This window comes from Odocoileus virginianus, chromosome 18, assembly GCF_023699985.2.
Source record: "Odocoileus virginianus isolate 20LAN1187 ecotype Illinois chromosome 18, Ovbor_1.2, whole genome shotgun sequence".
NCBI lineage: Eukaryota > Metazoa > Chordata > Mammalia > Artiodactyla > Cervidae > Odocoileus > Odocoileus virginianus.
The window spans coordinates 13528832-13549820 of NC_069691.1; the positions used below are offsets into that span (position 1 = coordinate 13528832).

Here is a 20989-nt window from a genome sequence, read left to right on the forward strand (position 1 = left end):
AACACCCACGACTGACCTCCTTTAGGATGGACTGGTTGGATCTCCTTGCAGTCCAAGGGACTCTCAAGAGTCTTCCCCAACACCACAGTTCAAAACCATCAATTCTTCAGCGCTCAGCCTTCTCTCTAGTCCAACTCTCACAGCCATGCATGACCACTGGAAAAACCATAGCCTTGACTAGACAGACCTTTGTTGGCAAAGTAATTTCTCTGCTTTTTAATATTCTGTCTAGGTTGGTCGTAACTTTTCTTCCAAGGAGTAAGCGTCTTTGAATTTTATGGCTGCAATCACCATCAGGCTATTGTTTACCAGGAAATTTCATAAGTCCTTTCTGTCTTACTAAGTTTGTTTTTTGAGTTGAACAAAAGTCACCTGGAGAGGCCAGCTGCAAATGGGGTATTTTTTTGTTGGTGCTTTGAAAAGGTTCTCAGTGTTTTTAGTTAACTCACCCTTTCAAACTAGTCGGAGCATGTGCCTCATTTCTGAATTGCCCCCTCTTGAACTTCCTCTTACAGCGTCTTCTTATTGATCTCTCCCTTTCGTCTAGCTTGTTTGTCCCTTAGCTTCATTTCTTGAGTAGAACATTTGGTGCTTTCCCTGTTCACGAGGCCTTGCTGGAATAGACGATTTCCAGGGATTTTACATGCTGGCCAAAACAGTTTGTTCAGAACCGTGACGCCAGGGCCGAGGGCAGGCAGCCAGTCCGGCGAGCCTTTCCTGACTCTGCACAACCACCCATCATGACCTTGGGCGAGCGAGCAGCCAGCGAGCGCCGCCTTGCCCCGCTCCTTCCCGGTAGCAGCAGGGCAGTGCTCAGCTTCGACTTTAGAATCGAAAGGGGTGTGAGGGAACTGGACTTGGGAGCTTCATAAACAGGCGAGAAGACCCAGAAGCGAACAGCGGTTCATTTTCTTTTCTCGAAGCAAATCTTTCTAACTCGTTCTAGATGGGTGGGTGAGGAGGGAGAATAAGGAGGAAAGGGAAATGTCTGCCAAAGACTCTAGACAAAGCGTGAGAACTCAAAGGGCGAATAGCAGGCTCGACTGAGAAAATCGGAAGGAGAAAGGCTGAGGGCTGACAATCGGGCTAAAAATAGAAACGCATCCTCCACAGGACTATTTCTTTCCAGCTCCACCCTCGGGCCGGCAGCCCGGCCAGTAACTAGGCTCCGCGCAACAGCAGGGCAGTCAGGCTTGGCCCCGCCTCCCCGGCCGGGTGACTGAAGGCGGAGGCGCGGCGTCGGGCACGTGACGTCAAGGCGCTCCCCGCCGCCGCCGCCGTCGGGGTTTTCGCTGACGCACAGACCCCGCCCCCTCCGTCTTTCCATCGCGGGGCGGAGAGAACGCGTCAGTCGGCCGGAGCGCGGACCTGCCTGCATCACCGTTTTGAGCTCGTCGTTCCCGGGAGCTGCACAGCTTCCCCGGCGGTAGCGAAGGGTCAGAGAGCGCCATTCGCGGGCCCTTGCGGTCCCCGGGCTTAGCTGCGCGTGCCCCGCTCGTCCTCGGAGTCAGCCAGACCCGCGGCCGGTGGAGGTGTGAGGCGACGACGGGCGAGCGCCGCGAGCAGCCTTAGCCCCTGCGGCCTTCTGTACTACTCCCTCCGCCCCCTCCTCCTCCGCCGCTCCCCCCACCGCTTCCCTCCCCCCACTTCCCGGGCTCCGGCGTGTCCCGGCCACGCTCGGGGCTGCTGCGGGAACAAAGGAAAACCCCGCGGCGGCGGCGGCGCCCCCTCCGCCTGCGGCTCCAGCCCGCGGCGGCGGCTCTAGGGTTTCCGGCTCGCCCCGCCCGGAGGGCTCGGCCCGGTCCCCACCTCGCCGGCGTCGTGCGCGAGCCCGGCTCCCGCGGTCGAAGAGTGAGTAGTACGGGGCTAGGGGAAGGCGCCCGGCTGCTCGTGCCGGGCCGCGGGTGGGAGTTGGGGGCCAGGCGCCGCGAGCCTGCGAAGCCCGAGCGGCCCACGGATGGCGGCGTCGGGGGAGGGGAGCCCGCCTGCCCCCTCAGGAAGCACAAAGACGGAGGCGGCATCCTGTCGTCGTGACCGGAGGCCGGTTCCCTGTGCCCCGGACTCGCTCGCACACGCACGGTCGGAGAAACAATGCCCGGCGTGCGGCCTCGGGGAGATTCGAGCTCCGGGCCTCGTTCGCATCCGTCCCGGCCGCCTTCCGCGGTGGCGTCCCGCCTGGGCCGCCGAACCGGGAAAGACAAAGAGGCGGTGGCGGCGGCCGCGCCCCCAACCCCTTGCCCGCCGCACCCCCCTTCTCCGCCTCCTCCGAGGAGCCTTTCAGGGTCGGGGGTCGGGGGTCGGCGAGGGACCCGCAGGGGTGAGGGGCCTGCTTGGCCTACGGAACTGCTGTTCTGCATGACTCAGTGGTTTTTGGAGAAGGCCCTGTTGGGCTTTCCTGAATAGGCCTCTGCTTGGAAGGGCATGGAGTAGGGGTGGAGGACCAGTGGGATTCGAACTTGTTTTAAAATCCCCTGGAACGTTGGGCGATAGGGGACTTCTCTGTGGTGTTTCAGTTTTATCGAGGTTGCTGCGTTTCTCGCCGGAGATGCCTTTCATGAAGGAAATGGAGCACCTTCCCCTTTGTTTCTTGCATTTAGGCTGATGAACGTGAAATTTTTTGCTTTCTTTCCACGCACTCCGTGGAGCTGTGTTTTGGGAAAAGGCCTGGGTTATCTTTGTTGACTGAATGTTTCCTATTAATCTGGTCTAAGAACACAGTAGTAGTATATAGGTCATAGAGCCGCTGTTCTTAAACTTGGCCTTGGGTCATGTTCAGACTTTATTAAAAGATTAAAGGAATCTTTATTTTACTCCTTATTTTTAAAGTAGGGACTCAAAACTGAATTGGTGAAAATACTGAAATTTTATTTTTCAAGTTTTCTTCTAAAAATATCCCCCTCGAGAGGTGTTTTAATCTTAAACTCTCTCTCTCAGGCTCTGTATTAAGCCTGAAAAGGAGCCTTTAAAATCACAGTAATCTTCTTCATTTGGCAAGAGGCAACGAAGATCTGGAGAGTAAGGGCTTGTCCAAGGTCACTGGCTTAGTTAGAGGTAGATTAGAGACTAGAACTCCAGTCTCAACTCCGGGTAGGGTGAGCATTCTTAACGTCTTGTGCACCTGAGAGAACTAAATTTCATAGTTGTAAAAGCCTTTTTTATTCATGTTTGAGGCTGGAGAATTTTTCAGTTACATGCTCCAGTCTTTTTTGGGGTTTTGTTTTTTAGCTATGAATTAGAGGAGGCCGCAAACTGTGAAGTATACACACACGTACACACACACATTTCATCCTATATTTGATAGAGCTGACACAATGAATGCTCAAGTTCCTAACAACTTTATTAAAGATGCTAAGTAATAATGGCATTGTATTTTTTTCTAAAATACAAATAGGGAAATGGCAATTTATTCCCCACACCCACCTCAAAATTGCTGCTAAACAGGAGGGTTGTTTCTACCTTGCTGCTCTCTTCCTTGTGCTTGGATTTTTATAAACAACTCTGACCATTTTGTCTGAGTGATTGGTGATACTTCCATTTCTGATTTGCGATTGTTCTCCTTACCTACCTCGGAAAAAACTAACAACCTTAATGGCATCTTTTTGTTGTGTTCGCTTATTATATTAGATATACAAGTGCTGCATCTTTAGTTCTTGGGGTTGTGTAGGAGTTGGCAGGCTCTGAGATATAAATAGAAGCTGATTTCAGAGGCCCCTGTTGACTAGGCTTTATGTGAGAGCCTCCATCCCGCTCAGCCTGTCACATTGCAGCCTTGTGACAGGCTGAAGCGCCCGCCCATGTGATCTAAGCTTCTGAGAAATATTAAGGCAAACTGCACTTGTGATGGCATTTAAAAGCTGCCTTTCTAGGGGGAGAAAAGATGAGGCACCATGTATAAGACTAATGTCCTGTTGTCTCCTGTGTCTCAGTTTGGAGGCTATTTATGGTAAATTGAAGGTAGATGTGTTTTCTGAAGAAAGTTGGAATACTTTGCATATGAAATTATTGGATAAGATTCCCACCCGCATTTATATAAACAAAAGATTTTAAGAATCAGATTACTATTAATGTAAGTTGACTTTTATGCCAGTTTACTGTTTAAGCCAGTCTCAGATGATAGCAGAAGTTAATATAGAAGGTAAGCTAAGCATAATTGTTAGGACTTCCAGGAGTGGCTTTTTTTTTTTTTTTTTTTTGCATAGGGCAAAGATTCACATATTTTGCGTGGTGGGCGTGCAAATAAATGCATAATGCATTTTTTTTCTGTACATTATACTCAGAATCTTAAAAACTCGGCTGAAAGTGTTTATCAATAAATTTCCTAAGCAGTGTTGAAATGTTTACACTGCCCTGCTCCAAAATGAGTCAGCTAAATTCCACTTACTATTTAAAGAGATAGCGTTAACTAAATTAGTACTGTTGTCTGAAGTAAGTTGCAAATATTGGTCAAGTTCCATGCAAGCTTCATTGGCTTGAAATATTTTCAAGCTTGAAATATGTCTTTTTGCTAACAGAAGGAAAGATTACTATCATTTAAATGGTTGGGGGAATAATTGTCAGGATTCAGGCCACATCAAATTTGGTTAGTCCTCTTCCTTTGTATAAGTTTGGTTAAAAGTGTTAATACTTGTTCACACTTCATGATAACTCCCTGAAGAGTGTATCCTAGTTTGTGCTGGTTGGAAAAAACAACATGAAATTTTAGGAAGTAACAAGCTCTAACTGAAAGTACTTTGCTATATGTACCTGAAATGTTCATAACTTGTAAGTCACCTCTATTATCAACATTTAGGTACAGTTAAATGACAATGACCAGAATTATTAGACACAATCTCCCTTTGATAAAATGCCCAAATATGCTTTCTGTACATTAATACATAATTTAAGGTGACATGGAAACCTTGCAGGTTTTTAATTTTTTTTCTTAAATATTTATGTTCTGTTAACTCAGCAAATTTTACTAAATTTAGCAAAACATTACTGTATTTGTATTTTAAGAAGGCTTCTGGAATAGCAAGGTTGCATTAAGTTGTTTCTGGTAACCTAGCATTAAATATTAACCATTATTAAAGATTGTGTATATTGCTTTACTTTGCTATCTTGAAATTGAGCTTGAAAGGGTTCATTATTTTCTGGCATGAGGAAGACAAACGCTTGTTACAAGTTTTAATAGAGCTGTTGGTTGAGAAATCTGTGGCTGATAATTTGTGCTTTGCAGGTTTCTAGGCACTGGCTTTAAAGTATACTTAGACCCAGATTTCACATGTCAAATGTACAACAAAAGAAATTTCCTAGGCAACTGACCCCTGAATTCTTAAAGAGCTTCACTTTTTGGTGCCAGGGTAATAGGAAGAGCTAGATGATCTACCAGCTCTCTTTTCAGTGTCCTATAAAGGAGTTGAAGCATTTTAAAAGTACCTATGCTCTGCCCTGCAGCAGAATTGAATTAATTAAAGGGCCCAATATGTTCAGGTGGTGTAGGAAACCTTTAGAGCTGCATCGCATACACTACTAGCTTAAAGAACCACTAGTAGATATGAAGAGTCAGTAGTTAATTATGATGATTTGAAATGATTTGCCTATAGTATAGAACAAAAAGTGATTTAAAGATACCAGTTAGAAAAATTGATTTAAACATAATTCTGTGTTTAAAGAATTAAACAATGGAAGGGTGACCTTTTCAGGAATTAAACAGTGACAGGTGAAATTTTAATGTTTAATGATAGAATTTTTTTGTCCTAAAAATGTCAAGTCATGACAGATCAGTTTATCAAGCTAAAACAGTTCCTTTCGTGTATTTTGTTTTATAAAGGCAACAAAACATTCATAATTTAGCCTATTTTAAAGATTAATAACACAATTTAGGCCTTTGTTAGAAACAAATGCAGTGTTTAGAGATGACAAAGATAAGTGATGACTATCGTACTAATTTAGTGATTGTGTGGTTTTGTTTTTTGTTTTCTTTTTTTTCTTTTACTAAATTCTGGTTTCTAAAATTTTTATTTTGTTCTGTTTATAGCAGAAAAATGGCTCAGGAGACTAACCAGACCCCAGGGCCCATGCTGTGTAGTACAGGATGTGGCTTTTATGGGAATCCTAGGACAAATGGAATGTGTTCTGTTTGCTACAAAGAACATCTTCAGAGGCAGCAGAATAGTGGCAGAATGAGCCCAATGGGTAAGTTGTTTTCAAGAAATATCGCATTTGAAGAACTGGTGGCCGCAAAATATACAACAAAGAATTGGGGCCTCAGACTGAGAATCAGTGCTGAAAGGAGAGAAGACCTGAGAAAAGCTTGAAACTTAAAACAGCAACCAAGTACTTGAAATGACTGCATGAGGAATGGGTGACATCTACAAGCATCTTCTGGCTTTTTCTTTTCCCTTTTTGAGGTTTTATTGGCTATGACTTTTTTACTTATTTTTTTTGTTGTTGGGATATCACTTAAATGTCAGATTCTGCGGCAAAGTGGAAAAGTGTTTAAGTCACTAACCTAATTAAATGCAAGTATTTGTTACTTATTAATAGTTTTGATAATGAGTGTTTGTAGTGTTGCTTCATTTCTTACCAATCCTTTTTTTAAATAGGGACAGCTAGTGGTTCCAACAGTCCTACCTCAGATTCTGCATCTGTACAAAGAGCAGATGCTAGTTTAAACAACTGTGAAGGTGCTGCTGGCAGCACATCTGAAAAATCAAGGTAAGATTAAACATTTCTGAGTATAATAATGCAGGGAGGAAATAAAGATGACCTAATTATGAATGTTAATAAATAATAAGGATGTTGTGTTACATCATATATATTACTTTATAATAAGGATGTTAATACATTAGATGCCTGCATGTGTTGCACAGTTGGGGATTCCAGTGTCCTTTAATATATGATCTTGTAGGTCATTGAGTAAAGATGTGTATAATAATGCACAGCTGCTGAATAGCCTCAAGGATACTGTGTTGAGAATGCTGTGCTTTTTCTTGGAATTGAGGTGTGAAGATTATAGAGAATGAGGCTCTACAGATTATTGTGCTGCTATATAAGGCATTCTGGCAAAGCTGTCCCTTTTGCCCTTAAATTACAGGCACAGCTAAATATTTCTAGTTGGCTCTGATAGAACACTGTAACCTATACAAATATGCAGGCTTGAATTGATGAGCCATTTATCAGATTGCTCTCCTTATTCTCAGACATTTGTGCTGTGCATCCTTTTTAGAGTAGCTCCATTTGATCATGCTAGAAATAATATATATATATTTTGAACTGACAACTTACCTATCTCACCAAGAAGTACCCTTAACATCTTTAAAAATGTTTGCTTGAACTCAAATAGAAATGTGCCTGTGGCTGCCTTGCCTGTAACTCAGCAAATGACAGAAATGAGCATTTCAAGAGAGGACAAAGTAACTCCCCCGAAAACAGAGGTGTCAGAGCCAGGTATGCTTTTTATCTGATTCTTTCATCTCTTCTCTGCCCATCCCCCATTACCTCCGCACCTACAAATCAGCAAACTTTATAATGTGAAGGCTGGAAATGTCAAGAATTTAATGAATTTAAAAGGTACGTTACCACTACATTTTAAAAGTATCTAAACATTAAAGAAGGTATTGTTCATAAACAGAAGAAATTACTAAAGTCGAGTTGCAAAGCTATGGAGAAAAAATAATCAAAAGTGTTAACTCTTTAGTCTTGGATATTGTCAATACTTTAGGAAATACTCAAACAAAAGAACATATCAAACACAAACTTTTCAAGTTGAAGTGTGGGGTCCCTCTGGGAGTTTAAACTCAGTGTGGAATGGCATTTTGGTTTTCATTAGTGACTGAGTCTATGCTGAACTTAACATTAAAGCACTTCCGGTCGTGCTCTGTTATCAGAAGGTCGACTTTTTACTTTCATTGCTAGACCCTGGAACGGTGATTTGCATACTCTATGGTGCACATAGTTGATTTGATCAATTCGTTATTTCCTGGTATAAGTGTCGACTGGGACACGATGTTAAAACCTTTAGTGAGAAAATAGCATCGGATATGTAATCTGCTTTGAAAGCTTGCTTTTGCTAATATTACATAGCCAAGCTTATGTGAACTGTATATGTCTTGATTGATAAGGCTAAGGTGAAAATTTTTATGTTGGGTGGTTGAATCCATATTTGGTATTTAAAGTTCCATCCTTATGATGAAAAACTGACCAAATTAGTGTTATTCCGTTTCATTTGTTTGTTTTTTAAAAAACAAAATCTTAGAACAGTACTCTCTCGGATTAGATCTGTAACTATTTCTGTGCATTTATTAGTTCTTCACCTGAATGCACTTTGCTGCTTTGCCTTTCCTATATCATTTTTCCTTTCTTAACTACTCGCATCCCCACCCCCACCCCCCACCAAAGTCTTGTGTATGTTTTCATAACCACTGTCCAGTTTTCAGGTGTAGCCAGGGAAATGGCTATCACCTCCCCTAGACTATTCTACAGACTGTTCTTTGCCATTATACCATCATGAAAATACATTAAGGTTGCCATGGTAGTTTTTTAGGAATAAGTAATAGGTAGGATATTACCAGTGGTCTAGTATTATACTGTTAATCTCACTGGATATATCACTAATGTAAATGAATTCTGAATTTGGTGAGAATTTCAGTAAGTTGTTATTAAAACCAGTTGGTTTGCCGAAGAGTTTGGATTTATGCTGATAGCATTAATGCTGGCCTATTGTTCAGGCAGTAATTCTAGTATTGTGTGCATCAATTTGCTGTTCTTGGGATTTGGATTAATATTAATTTTATAAAGGTAGAATTAAATTTTGTTTTAAATAACCTGGAGGTAATGTGAACTCACAGTTATCTGCAGTTTTATCTTTATATTGACAAATTCTGTTGATGTCATGAGTGAGCTTAAAAAAACAGGTCATATCTCTCATTAAGTATCACAAAGTAAATTAAAGAATTTAATTAAAAATTAAAGTAAGAATTCTTGTTTTGCCTATGGAATCCTTAAGCTTCACAAGTATTTATATTGTCCTAAACACAGTGTTTGCTAATCTTCAAAAGAAAGATTTTTTTTTCTTGTTTTTTTAAAAAGGCTTGCACGTTTTCTGCATAAGACAAAATAAAGCACTTTTTAAAATGATAAAATAATTGTGAAATTTGAGAGTCTGAGTTAGAGGTTAATGGTTTGGGTTTTACTTGTCAAATTTTACTGGGTTTATCTACAGTTTTTCTTCTCACTTTTCAGTATAAAAACAAAACGACTTTATAGCTAAGTACCTCAGAAGTTGGCATCCTTATTTACTGAGTAGTAATGGATTTGAGCTGTACTAATTAAGAAGATTGCGTTTAGGTATTTGCAGTGTGGAAACTAAGCAGATGACCACATCTCTCAGGTCTTTAAAACCTAGAATTAGGATTTTGTTTCCCAGTCCTAGAGTGAGTTTAATGGAATTTTAGTGGAGTGATAATAAAGTAGAAGATTGTATTTAAAATAATATGTTTGCTTTCAAGAAGGTTTTAAACATTTTCATGAAGAGTCTTACTGTTGTTTTGGTTTTGAGTTAGATAATTGTCAGCCAAACAGTTGACAAACTTCTAATTTTTACCCTTGTTTTTTCAGTTGTCACTCAGCCCAGTCCTTCAGTTTCTCAGCCCAGTACTTCTCAAAGTGAAGAAAAAGCTCCTGAGTTGCCCAAACCAAAGAAGAACAGGTGTTTCATGTGCAGAAAGAAAGTTGGCCTCACAGGTATTCAAGAGCTCTTGGTTACTCCCTATGGCACTAGTCAGTCTTAAACATAAAACACCCAACTTTCAAGAATAGGAAATTTGCACAACAGACTGGAAAGGGGACAGTGAGAAGAAGTTGAGTTTGCTTTCCATTGGTCTCTCTAATCATATGAAACCCTTTCCTGACTTCAGGCCTTCTGAATTATTTTCCTTTATAGGACTAGTAAAACTTCATCTCTTGATTCTTTTCTTTGTTCTTCTGAGGGAAAGGTAGTTGAATTAAACAGTAATCACCTACTTTGAGCCAGACACAAAATGTTCTAAATACTTTTTAATTGTTTCGTTTAAATCTCAGAACTGTCCGTGGTTGTCTTCTAGTTTTCACGTGCAGAAACATTATTAGTCAGTCAGTATACAGCAGGACTAGAACTTAAATCCAGTTCAGACTCCAGAGCTTTGTGATTTTTCTACCCTGTTTGATATCTGCCAGATTTCATGGAAGATGGTTACTTGAGTTTCTCACCAGGTCAGCAGAGCTTGAGAACACTTTCACAATTTAAAATGACAGTTGGTTCAATGTGACGGGCATGGAAATCTGGTTCCTTTTCTGTTTTGACTTATGCTTTGTCTCTTCTAGTTGCTGCGAGTTCCTAAATGACTCTGCTTCCTTTTATATGTACAGGGTTTGACTGCCGATGTGGAAATTTATTTTGTGGACTTCACCGTTACTCTGACAAGCACAACTGTCCATATGATTACAAAGCAGAAGCTGCAGCAAAAATCAGAAAAGAGAATCCAGTTGTTGTGGCTGAAAAAATTCAGAGAATATAAATTACTACTTGTGAAGAGACTGATAATTTGTTTTTATTTTAATATACCGTAGGAAAACATTAAAGAGCAGATGCATGGCCATTTTCCTTTGATGTTCTCCAGAGTTTTACTTTACACTTGTCTGTCTTATAATTGATATTTTAGGATGTTTGGGTGTTCGTTACAGGCAGAATTGGATAGATACAGCCCTACAAAATGTATATGCCCTCCCCTGAATAAAATTGGATGAAAATCTGCACAGCAAACTGAAATACACAGATAATAAGGACAAAATTTAGTTCCTTTGTGCCAAACAAAATAAGTGAAATACCTATCTGCATGTTTGCAGCATATCTGCCTTTGGGAATGTAATCAAGGTATAATCTTTGGCTAGTGTTATGTGCCTGTATTTTTTTAAAGAAATGGTACACCAGAAAAGGACTGGCAGTCTACTTCTACCATAGTTAAACTTCACCCTGTTAATTTCCACATGTTCTTTGGAAGCAGGAAGAAAGCTATAAAAAGAATCAGACCTTTCCATGAAACCAGTGTTTGGTGCCATATGTAAGCCTGGTTAATTGGTGTTCTAAAAACTGTCAAATAAGACATCCTGTGAAAGGTACACATTGTTTAACTGGCTAAAGAGTAAAACGCATCAAGCCAACAGGGTCTTGAGCTATCTTTGAAGCTTATTATGCTGGCCTGCACCAGACGACGTCTGCATTACTCTATCATTGCTAAAAATGTTGTGTAGCACAGAACTGCACTAGGATTAATTTATTTACAAGAAGAAATTAAAACTCTACATTTGGTTTTCACATACAGCAGCTCTATGGAGTAACATGCATCTGAATTTTAAGTTGCAAAGGTATCTGAATAGTTAATTTTTCATGTGCATATTTTGTTGAATGTTTTGGTTCAAGAAAGAATGTTTAAAGCTTTTTTTAAAGACTTCAGTTCTTAATGTAACTGTACCCTTCTGCATGGAAAATCATAACCAACATGGCTGCAGTAGACTTCTTAGTGGTATCCAGCACCACTTGCAGAGGGCTGCTTTATATTAATTGTACTTGGGTGTAGGACTCTAGTGTTCTTGGGTGTATTGCATGGGCTGCATTATCTACAGCATTGTACAATAACAACTAGAAGAGGCAGTATACTTCACTGATGCTTGTCTGGTAATATCACTTCTGTGTTATAATGGAAGGTTTTCTGTGATGTATGAAACTTGTGTTTTTTATATATAAATGAGTACAGTTAGATTAGTGTCGTGGTAATGCCTGTTTTCATCTGTAAATAGTTAAGTATGTACACGAGGCACTACTTCTGATTTATTGCAGTGTTCAGTCTTAGTTTTTACTTTTATTCTTAAAGCACTCAGTTTTGCTTTCAAGTTTATGTACCTTAGTTCTAAAGTTAGATCTGCAGATGTGTACAGATAGTCCATATTTATGTATTGCACATAATCATGCTATTCAGCATTGATGCTATATTGTATTATGTAAATAATAAAAGCCATGTACAGAGGGAGACTTTCCACTTGTTTATTGGGTTTTTAAGCCATAGTTAGATATCCTAAAGGGGGATAATTAGGAAATGTTTGATATTGAATTTAGTCGTGTTTATAGACTTTGCATGGCTATGTTATAATTTTTTTTTTTTCATTTCCATCCCTAAACATTCACGTGAGAACCATGAGATGAGTGTTAAACATCTTGTATGGAACATAATAGGCAGTTTAATTTTGAAGACACGAATAGGCACTTTTAGGATCAAAACAGTGTTAGAAGAATTTAGGTCAGTTACTCCATCCTATCTCCCTTTTCTCTTTTTCTCTTTTGCTTTATAAATGGCACCTTAGGCATTACAATTGGTTTACAGCAACTGGCAGAGTTTTATTTGGGGTTTGATTCTAATGTTGAGATGGTCCCGTGGGCTTAGTCTTTGCAGGTGTCATGTGAGATAATAAAGAACAAGAGCTAACAGTGGCATGTTGACTTGGCCAATGCAATAGCTGAAGCCAAAAAGCAGAACCATTACATCTCAATGATGGAGTTGGAAATGGAAATGTTCAGTACTTACCATGATGATTTGCTACCAACTGTCCCAGTTCTTTGCTGCTACTTTTACTTCAGCTGAGGGGCTATGTATACTATTGAAGTATGAGATAAGGATATGTCTTAAATTATGAAGGATACTGAATCACAGTTGAGCTAAAAATTGTGGTGTTTGAAGGCAAACTATTTATTCAAAGTTTAAGACTTTGTTTTCCTCCAATGCTACCTCTGTAAACATTTGCTTGTTAAGTTTTTAAATCTTCAAGTTTTGAAATCCAAGAGGAGTTTACTGGGGGCTAAGAAGACTTAGATGGAAAGATGATGAACCCTTGGGCTTCACTTGTCTGTAATGGTCTTTGAAATAAGTAGCATGAGATTACGGTAATGTTTCCATAATCATTTCTTGTGAGAAATATTAATTTAGAACATAATCTGACTTAAGGATTTGATTTGTCAGGATCATCAGTTGGGGAGAAGGGATCAAAGTGTGTAAAGCAACTAGGAAGATTCAATTGTACCAGGACTCCTGTATTCAAACCTGAAAGTTTCTCAGGCAAGATATATAAATGGGCTTTAACTTTGAAATGTACACTGATATAAAGCATTTGAAGACTAATATCACATTTCTCCTTGTACTCTATACGTCCCCACCCCATACATGTTTTGACAGTGATGATATGAATTACCTATATATGGCCTAAGGATAGTCCCTTTATCATATCTATTTTTCAGTGGGCTTTATCTGCAAAACTAGGGCCTATGGTTTGAGCAGAAGTGGTTTTTCCACAGCATGAAACTGCAAAGGAAAAAACTGCAATATGAGTGAAATGACTTACTAGTTAAGATAATGGACTCTTAAAACCAGGCTTCTTCATCTGGAAGGATAAAAATACCTGGCACTTAACGTTCCCTATTAGTTTTTTAAGGACTTAATTTTAGGTTTACAGCAAAGTTGAGAGAGAAGTGCAGAGATTTCCCATGCACCCTCTTCACCCACACCACATACATAGCTCTATTACCAACATCAACCACTAGAGTGATAACATTTTGTTTGAGTTGATGAACCTGTATTAACATCATAATCACCCAAAGTCCATAAATTATAGTTAACCATTGGTGTTTTCCATGAGTTTGGACAAATCTATAGTGACAAATTCATCATAATATACAGAGTATTTTCACTGAACCCCTGAAAGCTACTGACCTTTTTAATGCTGCTATAATTTTTCCTTTTCCAAATGTTATATGTGGAATTGTATAGTACATATGCAACCATTTCAGATTGGCTTCTTACACTTAGTAATCACTTGAGTTTTCTTCATGCCTTTTCATGGCTTGACAGCTCATTTTTTTTTAGTCTTGAATAATCCATTTTCTGGACATGCCACTGTTTATTCCATACACCTGTTGAAGGATATCTTGGTTGCTTGCAAGTTTGGGCAGTTAGGAATAAAGTGGTTACAAACATTAGTGAGCAGATTTGTGTGGGATTAGGTTTTCATTCTTGGGTAGGTAATAATGTAAGAATATATAGAGAAATCATCAAACTCTTCCAAATGGTTGTACAATTTTGCATTCCTGCAGCATTGAAAGAGTTTCTATTTCACATCTTTAGCATTTTATATCAGTGTTCTGCGTTTTGGCTGTTCAAATAGGCATGCAATTAAATCTCATCATGGTAATGTGATGAATCTTTAGAATTAATTTGTGATTTGTTTTATATCTTCTTTAATGCGGTGTCTAATAAGGTCTTTGGCCCATTTTTATCATTTGTTTTCCTACTGAGTTTTTTGAGAGTTCTTTCTGTATCTTGGATAACAATTCTTTATCAGATGTGTCCTGCAAGTGTCTTTCAATCTGTAGTTCTTGGGTTATTAATTTTAATATTCTAGTGTAATGATTTCTAGAACTTGGAAAGAAATTTTTGATAACAGAATTGGTTACATTAAGTTGTATAATGAAAAGGTAAAGATCTGTAACTTTCAGTTTTAAATGATTAGAATCATTCTTTTCAGTTGTGTTAAATCAAGTTCTTTGCTACAAAGAGTGGGCAAAAGTCTGCTAAGTAATATAGCAGCATATTAAGCATATTACTGTTATGATTGTATTTTTTTGAATTGGTAATGTATTCACAGGGTTTGAAAATGAATTCATTGATACACATTGAGAAGCAGAGCATCTTTCATCTTGTTGCATGTGCCCCATTCCAAAGATAGTTTTAGGTAACTGTCATAACTTGGAACGTTTATCTCCATGTCATGTAAATGTTTGTGTACAGAGACTTAATTTGACTCTCATTTGCTTAAATATTTGAATGCAAAATTACAGTGAATTTTGTTCATAAATTTAGCTTACAATTTTAGAGGGAATGATGGGTGTGGTTTCTGATTGATTAGCAGTAAAATTATATAGCCTTAAACTACATAGATTTCCATGGGGGAAGCAGCGTGTTAACAAAAAGTAATTTGAAATTTGATGAAACAGTTTCTTATGTTTGTACAGTCTGCTTTAAAGCAAATGTGCATATACAACAAGTGCCATTTAATGCTTATTACTATTTTCACACACAAACTCTGGTTTTTAATTCATATAAACCAAAGAGCATTGTTTTGTGTTTTTCCCTAGGGTGCAATTCTGTTCTAGTCCTAGAAGTAAAAGTTAAACCATTTTGTGGCATAAATGTAAGACTCCATTTTGTCTACAACTAAGTGCTCTTTCCTTTCTGGGATAGGTACTGACTTGTGATTGTACTTTACATGTGATACTTAAGTAAACAGCAAGATGACAGAAGTTACATGTTACTGTCTAGTTGGTTAACAATCTGTTTTGAGTATGTTTTTTGCTGACAGATTTGATTGAAACAATCACTGCAGAACCTGAAATTGTACATATCTGAACTCAGCAGTTATGCACCAAGGCTGTTCAGGAATTCAGTTCAGTTCAGTTGCTCAGTCGTGTCCGACTCTTCGTGACCCCATGGAGCACAACACACCAGGCCTTCCTGTCCATCACCAACTCCCGGAGTTTATTCAAATTCATCTCCATTGAGTGGATAATGCCATCCAACCATCTCATCCTCTGTCATCCCCTTCTCCTGCTCTCAGTTTTTCCCAGCATCAGTCTTTTCCTATGAGCCAGTTCTTTGCATCACGTGGCCAAAGTATTGGAGCTTCAGCATCAGTTCAGTTCAGTCACTGGGTCATGTCTGACTCTTTGCAGCCGCATGAACCGCAGCACGCTGGGCTTCCCTGTCCATCACCAACTCCCGGAGTCCATCCAAACCTGTGTCCATTGGGTGGGTGATACCATCCAATTATCTCATCCTCTGTCATCCTCTTCTCCTGCTCTCAATCTTTCCTAGCATCAGAGTCTTCTCCAGTGAGTCAGCTCTTTGCGTCAGGTGGCCAAAGTATTGGAGTTTCAGCTTCATCAGTCCTACCAATGAACACCCAGGACTGATCTCCCTTAGGATGGACTGGTTGGATCTTCTTGCAGTCCAAGGGACTCCCGAGAGTCTTCTCCAACACCACAGTTTAAAAGTATCTAATTCTGCAGTCAGCTTTCTTTGTAATCCAACTCACATCCATGCATGACGACTGGAAAAACCATAGCCTTGACTAGACGGACTCTTGTTGACAAAGTAATTTCTCTGCTTTTTAATATACTGTCTAGGTTGGTCATGACTTTCCTTCCAAGGAGTAAGCGTCTTTTAATTTCATGGCTGCAATCACCATCTGCAGTGATTTTGGCGCCCAGAAAAATAAAGTCAGTCACTGTTTCCACTGTTTCCCCATCTATTTGCCATGAAGCGATGGAACTGGATGCCATGGTCTTGTTTTCTGAATGTTGAGCTTTAAACCAACATTTTCACTCTCCTCTTTCACCTTCATCAAAAGGCTCTTTAGTTCTTTACTTTCTGCCATAAGGGTGGTGTCATCTGCATATCTGAGGTTATTGATATTTCTCCTGGCAATCTTGATTCCAGCTTGTGCTTCCTCCAGCACAGCGTTTCTCATGATGTACTCTGTATATAAGTTAAATAAGCAGGGTGACAATATACAGCCTTGACGTACTCCTCTCCCTATTTGGAACCAGTCTGTTGTTCCACATCCAGTTCTAACTTGCTTCTTGACCTGCATACAGGTTTCTCAAAAGACAGATCAGGTGGTCTGATATTCCCATCTCAGAATTTTCCACAGTTTATTGTGATCGACACAGTCAGAGGCTTTGGCATAGTCAATAAAGCAGAAATAGATGTTTTTCTGGAACTAATCTTGCTGTTTCAATGATCCAGCAGATGTTGGCAATTTGATCTCTGGTTCCTCTGCCTTTTCTAAAACCAACTTGAACATCTGGAAGTTCACAGTTCACGTATTGCTGAAGCCTGGCTTGGAGAATTTTTAGTATTACTTTACTAGTGTATGAGATGAGTGCAATTGTGTGGTAGTTTGAGCATTCTTTGGCATTGCCTTTCTTTGGGATTGGAATGAAAACCTTTCCCAGTCATGTGGCCACTGCTGAGTTTTCCAAATTTGCTGGCATATTGAGTGCAGCACTTTCGCAGCATCATCTTTTAGGATTTGAAATAACTCAACTGGAATTCCATCACCTCCACTAGCTTTGTTCATAGTGATGCTTCCTAAGGCTTACTTGACTTCACATTCCGGGATGTCTGGCTCTAGGTGAGTGATCACACCATCATGATTATCTGGGTCGTGAAGATCTTTTTTGTGTAGTTCTGTGTATTCTTGCCACCTCTTCTTAATATCTCCTGCTTCTGTTAGGTCCATACCATTTCTGTCCATTATTGAGCCCATCTTTGCATGAAATGTTCCCTTGGCATCTCTAATTTTCTTGAAGAGATCTCTAATCTTTCCCATTCTTTTGCTTTCCTCTATTTCTTTGCACTGATCACTGAGGAAGGCTTTCTTATCTCTCCTTACTGTTCTTTGGAACTCTGCATTCAAATGGGTATATCTTTCCTTTTCTCTGCTTTTCGCTTCTCTTTTCATAGCTATTTGTAAGGCCTCCTCAGACAGCAATTTTGCTTTTTTGCATTTCTTTTTCTTGGGGATAGTCTTGATCCCTGTCTCCTGTAACGAACCTCCGTCCATAGTTAGTCAGGCACTCTGTCTATCAGACCTAGTCCCTTCAATCTATTTCTCACTTCTACTGTGTAGTCATCGGCGATTTGATATAGGTCATACCTGAATGGTGTAGTGGTTTTCCCTACTTTCTTCAATTTAAGTCTGAATTTGGCAATAAGGAGTTCATGATCTGAGCCAAAGTCAGCTCACAGTCTTGTTTTTGCTGACTGCATAGAGCTTCATCTTTGTCTGCAAAATACAATCAATCTGATTTTGGTACTGACCATCTGGTAATGTCCATGTGTAGAGTCTTCTCTTGTTGTTGGAGGAAGGTATTCAGGAATTAGGGTAAAAGTCTACTCAGAAATGAATAAGAAATGTTTCTAATATATTAAATTTTAGTTGAATGCAAAAACTGTTTACAAAACAGCAATTACTTGAACGCTTTTTCTTTGGAGTTAGGAATCAACCAGAAAAAATATAAACAAACTAGCCTAGATGAACTCAAACACCAGCATCTTGAGTAATTTGTGTGTATAACCCACAGCAAATTTAAAAATAATAGCTAATTCTTACTATGTTAAAAGCTTCTGTTCTCTCGTCCCCTCCTCATTACTAAAAATGTCTTCAAACATGCAAATTAGAATACCAATCAAATATGGTTTAGATTTTCTTTAAGCATTTCTTTAAAAAGAAAAACTTACTTACCCTGATGTGCTGGTTCCATGTCTACACCAATGAGAAAAGTACTTCCTTACTAGAGTGGTGTTTCTTAAGGTATTCCTCCCCTAGACATACCCCATGTGCTTAGAAATATCACCCATGTACTAAAATAATTGGTTTCTAATGTCTTGCACTAAATAATGCTGTCAATGTAATTCTGTAAAAATTACACTTAAAAAATTTTAAATATGAATAGTTATTATGCTCCCCTACCCATTAGCCTCTAGCATCTATGTTATTTAAGTGGCTGCTAAAATTATCCATGTTTGAATACTTTTCATTACTAGCTATTCTGTGGCTTATTTGGTTGGCATGAGAATGAGATTGAATATTCGAGATAACCAGTTTTTTCGGTGGCTAGATTATGTATCAGGTGACAGAAACATGAGACTTCTGAAATTTATCAAAGTGATAACACCTGTTAAAATGCAGTAAACAGTCATCAAGATATGTATTCATATTCATTCATGGCCCTTTAGCAGTCAAGAGATGGGCATGTTAATTTGGGTTTTTGATTAAAAGAAGGTGAGGCTTTAAAAGTTGATGAAGAGCAGCACTTTTTAGTTGGTTAATTGGAACCAAGAATTTTCTAGGCCTTTAAGAAAGGTATTTTTAAGGATCCTAGTATTACAGCTAACCAATGATCAAATCTGCCCAGTGATGTACAACCCTTGGAAAGACCCCCATATTGTATTGAACATAATATTTAGTATTGAATCAAGCATTTCAAACTTTGCAGTAAAGTTACCTTGTTCAGTGTCATGTATTGTAAAGCTTAAGGACCAATGGTTACTTTTTAATGAGCTGGATGTATGACATGTAGTAGAAACCAAATAAAACAGACCTATTAAAATTGTTACAGAAGGGTTCTCATAGGTTTTACCTGGGAAGCTATGTCATCCTTTACTGAGAACTGAGAGGAGCCAATAAATTACATTTGACATGTCTGAGGCATGCTGTGTGAGCAGGAATAGTGAAGCATACATCATTTCTGTTTTCAAGAAGCTTATGATGTACTGTATTAGGTAAGAATGATCTCAATTACTACATTGGCCATGTTGATTCTATAACTGAGAATGTATGTTTGAGTTTTAGAAGGATGAGTGGCTAGAATTAATGTTGGATATCATCCAATATTATCATCACTTGAAAATTTGTCACTGTTGTAAGTGGAAAGTAAATTTTTCATTCCAAGGTGGGAAAACTGGAGTAGATGGTGGTTAGATAATAGCTTTAAAGTCAGTTCAGGTTTGTGACTGAAAAAGTGCGACTCTGGAAGTTACTTAATCTTGAGTAACTGAGTACCTTCACCTGTGCAATCTTTAAAGATTATAGTGAGATTGACTATAACAGTAATGTCAAGTAATGTTAAGCACATTTTAAGTGCTTAATACAGATTCAGTGTTTCATAGCTATACTTACATAGCTATATTTGAGACCAGATTCTAATCTCTGCAGTGTAACAGTCGTTTTGCAATCAACTAAAATTCATTTGGTGGAATGGAAAGAAAACCCCACTGCTAGTTTCTCTCTGTGAGGCTGACTGTTCTTAAGCTGGGATACACATGTCCCTGGAACTGCATACAAAGTCTGGAGTCTGTGTTTCTTGGCAGAATTTTCAGATTGATCCATGACTCAAAGATGACTCAGGATCTAAACAGCTTTCCTGGGAAGAACCTTGAGTATTTTAAGAGGGAGCTAGCTATTATACAAGCCAGAAATAACAAGTCCACCTTGTTCAGACAATATTAAAAGAAAAGCAGAACCTTTTTTCTTGTTAGAGGCAGTAGCAATGGCTCTCAAGGAGGAAATGAATTCAGTTCAGGCGCTCAGTCATGTCCGACTCTGCGACCCCATGGACTGCAGCACGCCAGACCTCCCTGTCCATTGCCGCCTCCCAGAGTTTACTCAAACTCATGTCTATTGAGTCAGTGATGCCATCCTGCTATCTCATCCTCTGTTGCCCCCTTCTCCTCCTACCTTCTATCTTTCCCAGCATCAGGGTCTTTTCCAATGAGTCAACTCTTCGCATCAAGTGGCCAAAGTATTGGAGCTTCAGCTTCAGCATCAGTCTTTCCGATGAATATTCAGGACTGATTTCCTTTAGGAAAGACTGGTTGGATCTTCTTGCAGTCCAAGGGACTCAAGAGTATTCAACACCACAGTTCAAAAGCATCAATTCTTCGGCACTCAGCTTTCTTTATAGTCCAACTCTCACATCCATACATGAATTGGTGGGTCACAAACAGTTCTCCAATCTTCTAAAAAATAATCTTGTTTTGCCATTTTAAGTTTGCTTTTCCCTGATACCCCTGTCCTGCTCGTCCCAAAACCAGTCCAGGGCCTTATGACATCGTGCTTTGCATGATACACATTCTTTAAGCCAAGAAATGAGAGTTTCAAGCACATTATTTTAACATAGTGATTGTCTTAACCTTATAAGTCCTACTGTCCTCTCATTGCATTGGCTGAAATTGTAATATGTGCTGAAGATAAACTAAAGCATTTTTATGCTGTTATTTTCCAGGCTAAAATAGAGAAGTTGAAAGTTACTCAGGACAACAGCACTTTATTACTGAGTGAGTCCTCTTCTTGTGTGTATTATCTC

At 39.4% G+C, this 20989-nt stretch overlaps 1 protein-coding gene across 2 annotated transcripts; it reads left to right on the forward strand.

Moving 5' to 3' along the window:
* Positions 1–1326: 1326 nt before the first annotated feature.
* ZFAND5 (zinc finger AN1-type containing 5) lies at positions 1327–12044 on the forward strand. Of its 2 annotated transcripts, none has more exons than XM_020878644.2 (6): positions 1327–1532; positions 6017–6174; positions 6585–6696; positions 7325–7428; positions 9598–9723; positions 10387–12044. In XM_020878644.2, the coding sequence occupies exons 2-6, from the start codon at positions 6024–6026 to the stop codon at positions 10533–10535; spliced, it is 642 nt and encodes a 213-aa protein (XP_020734303.1). In that variant the 5' UTR covers positions 1327–1532; positions 6017–6023; the 3' UTR covers positions 10536–12044. The 2 variants fall into 2 exon arrangements, with proteins under 2 accessions (XP_020734303.1, XP_020734302.1); XM_020878643.2 differs by having other exon boundaries at positions 1328–1851.
* Positions 12045–20989: the final 8945 nt, after the last annotated feature.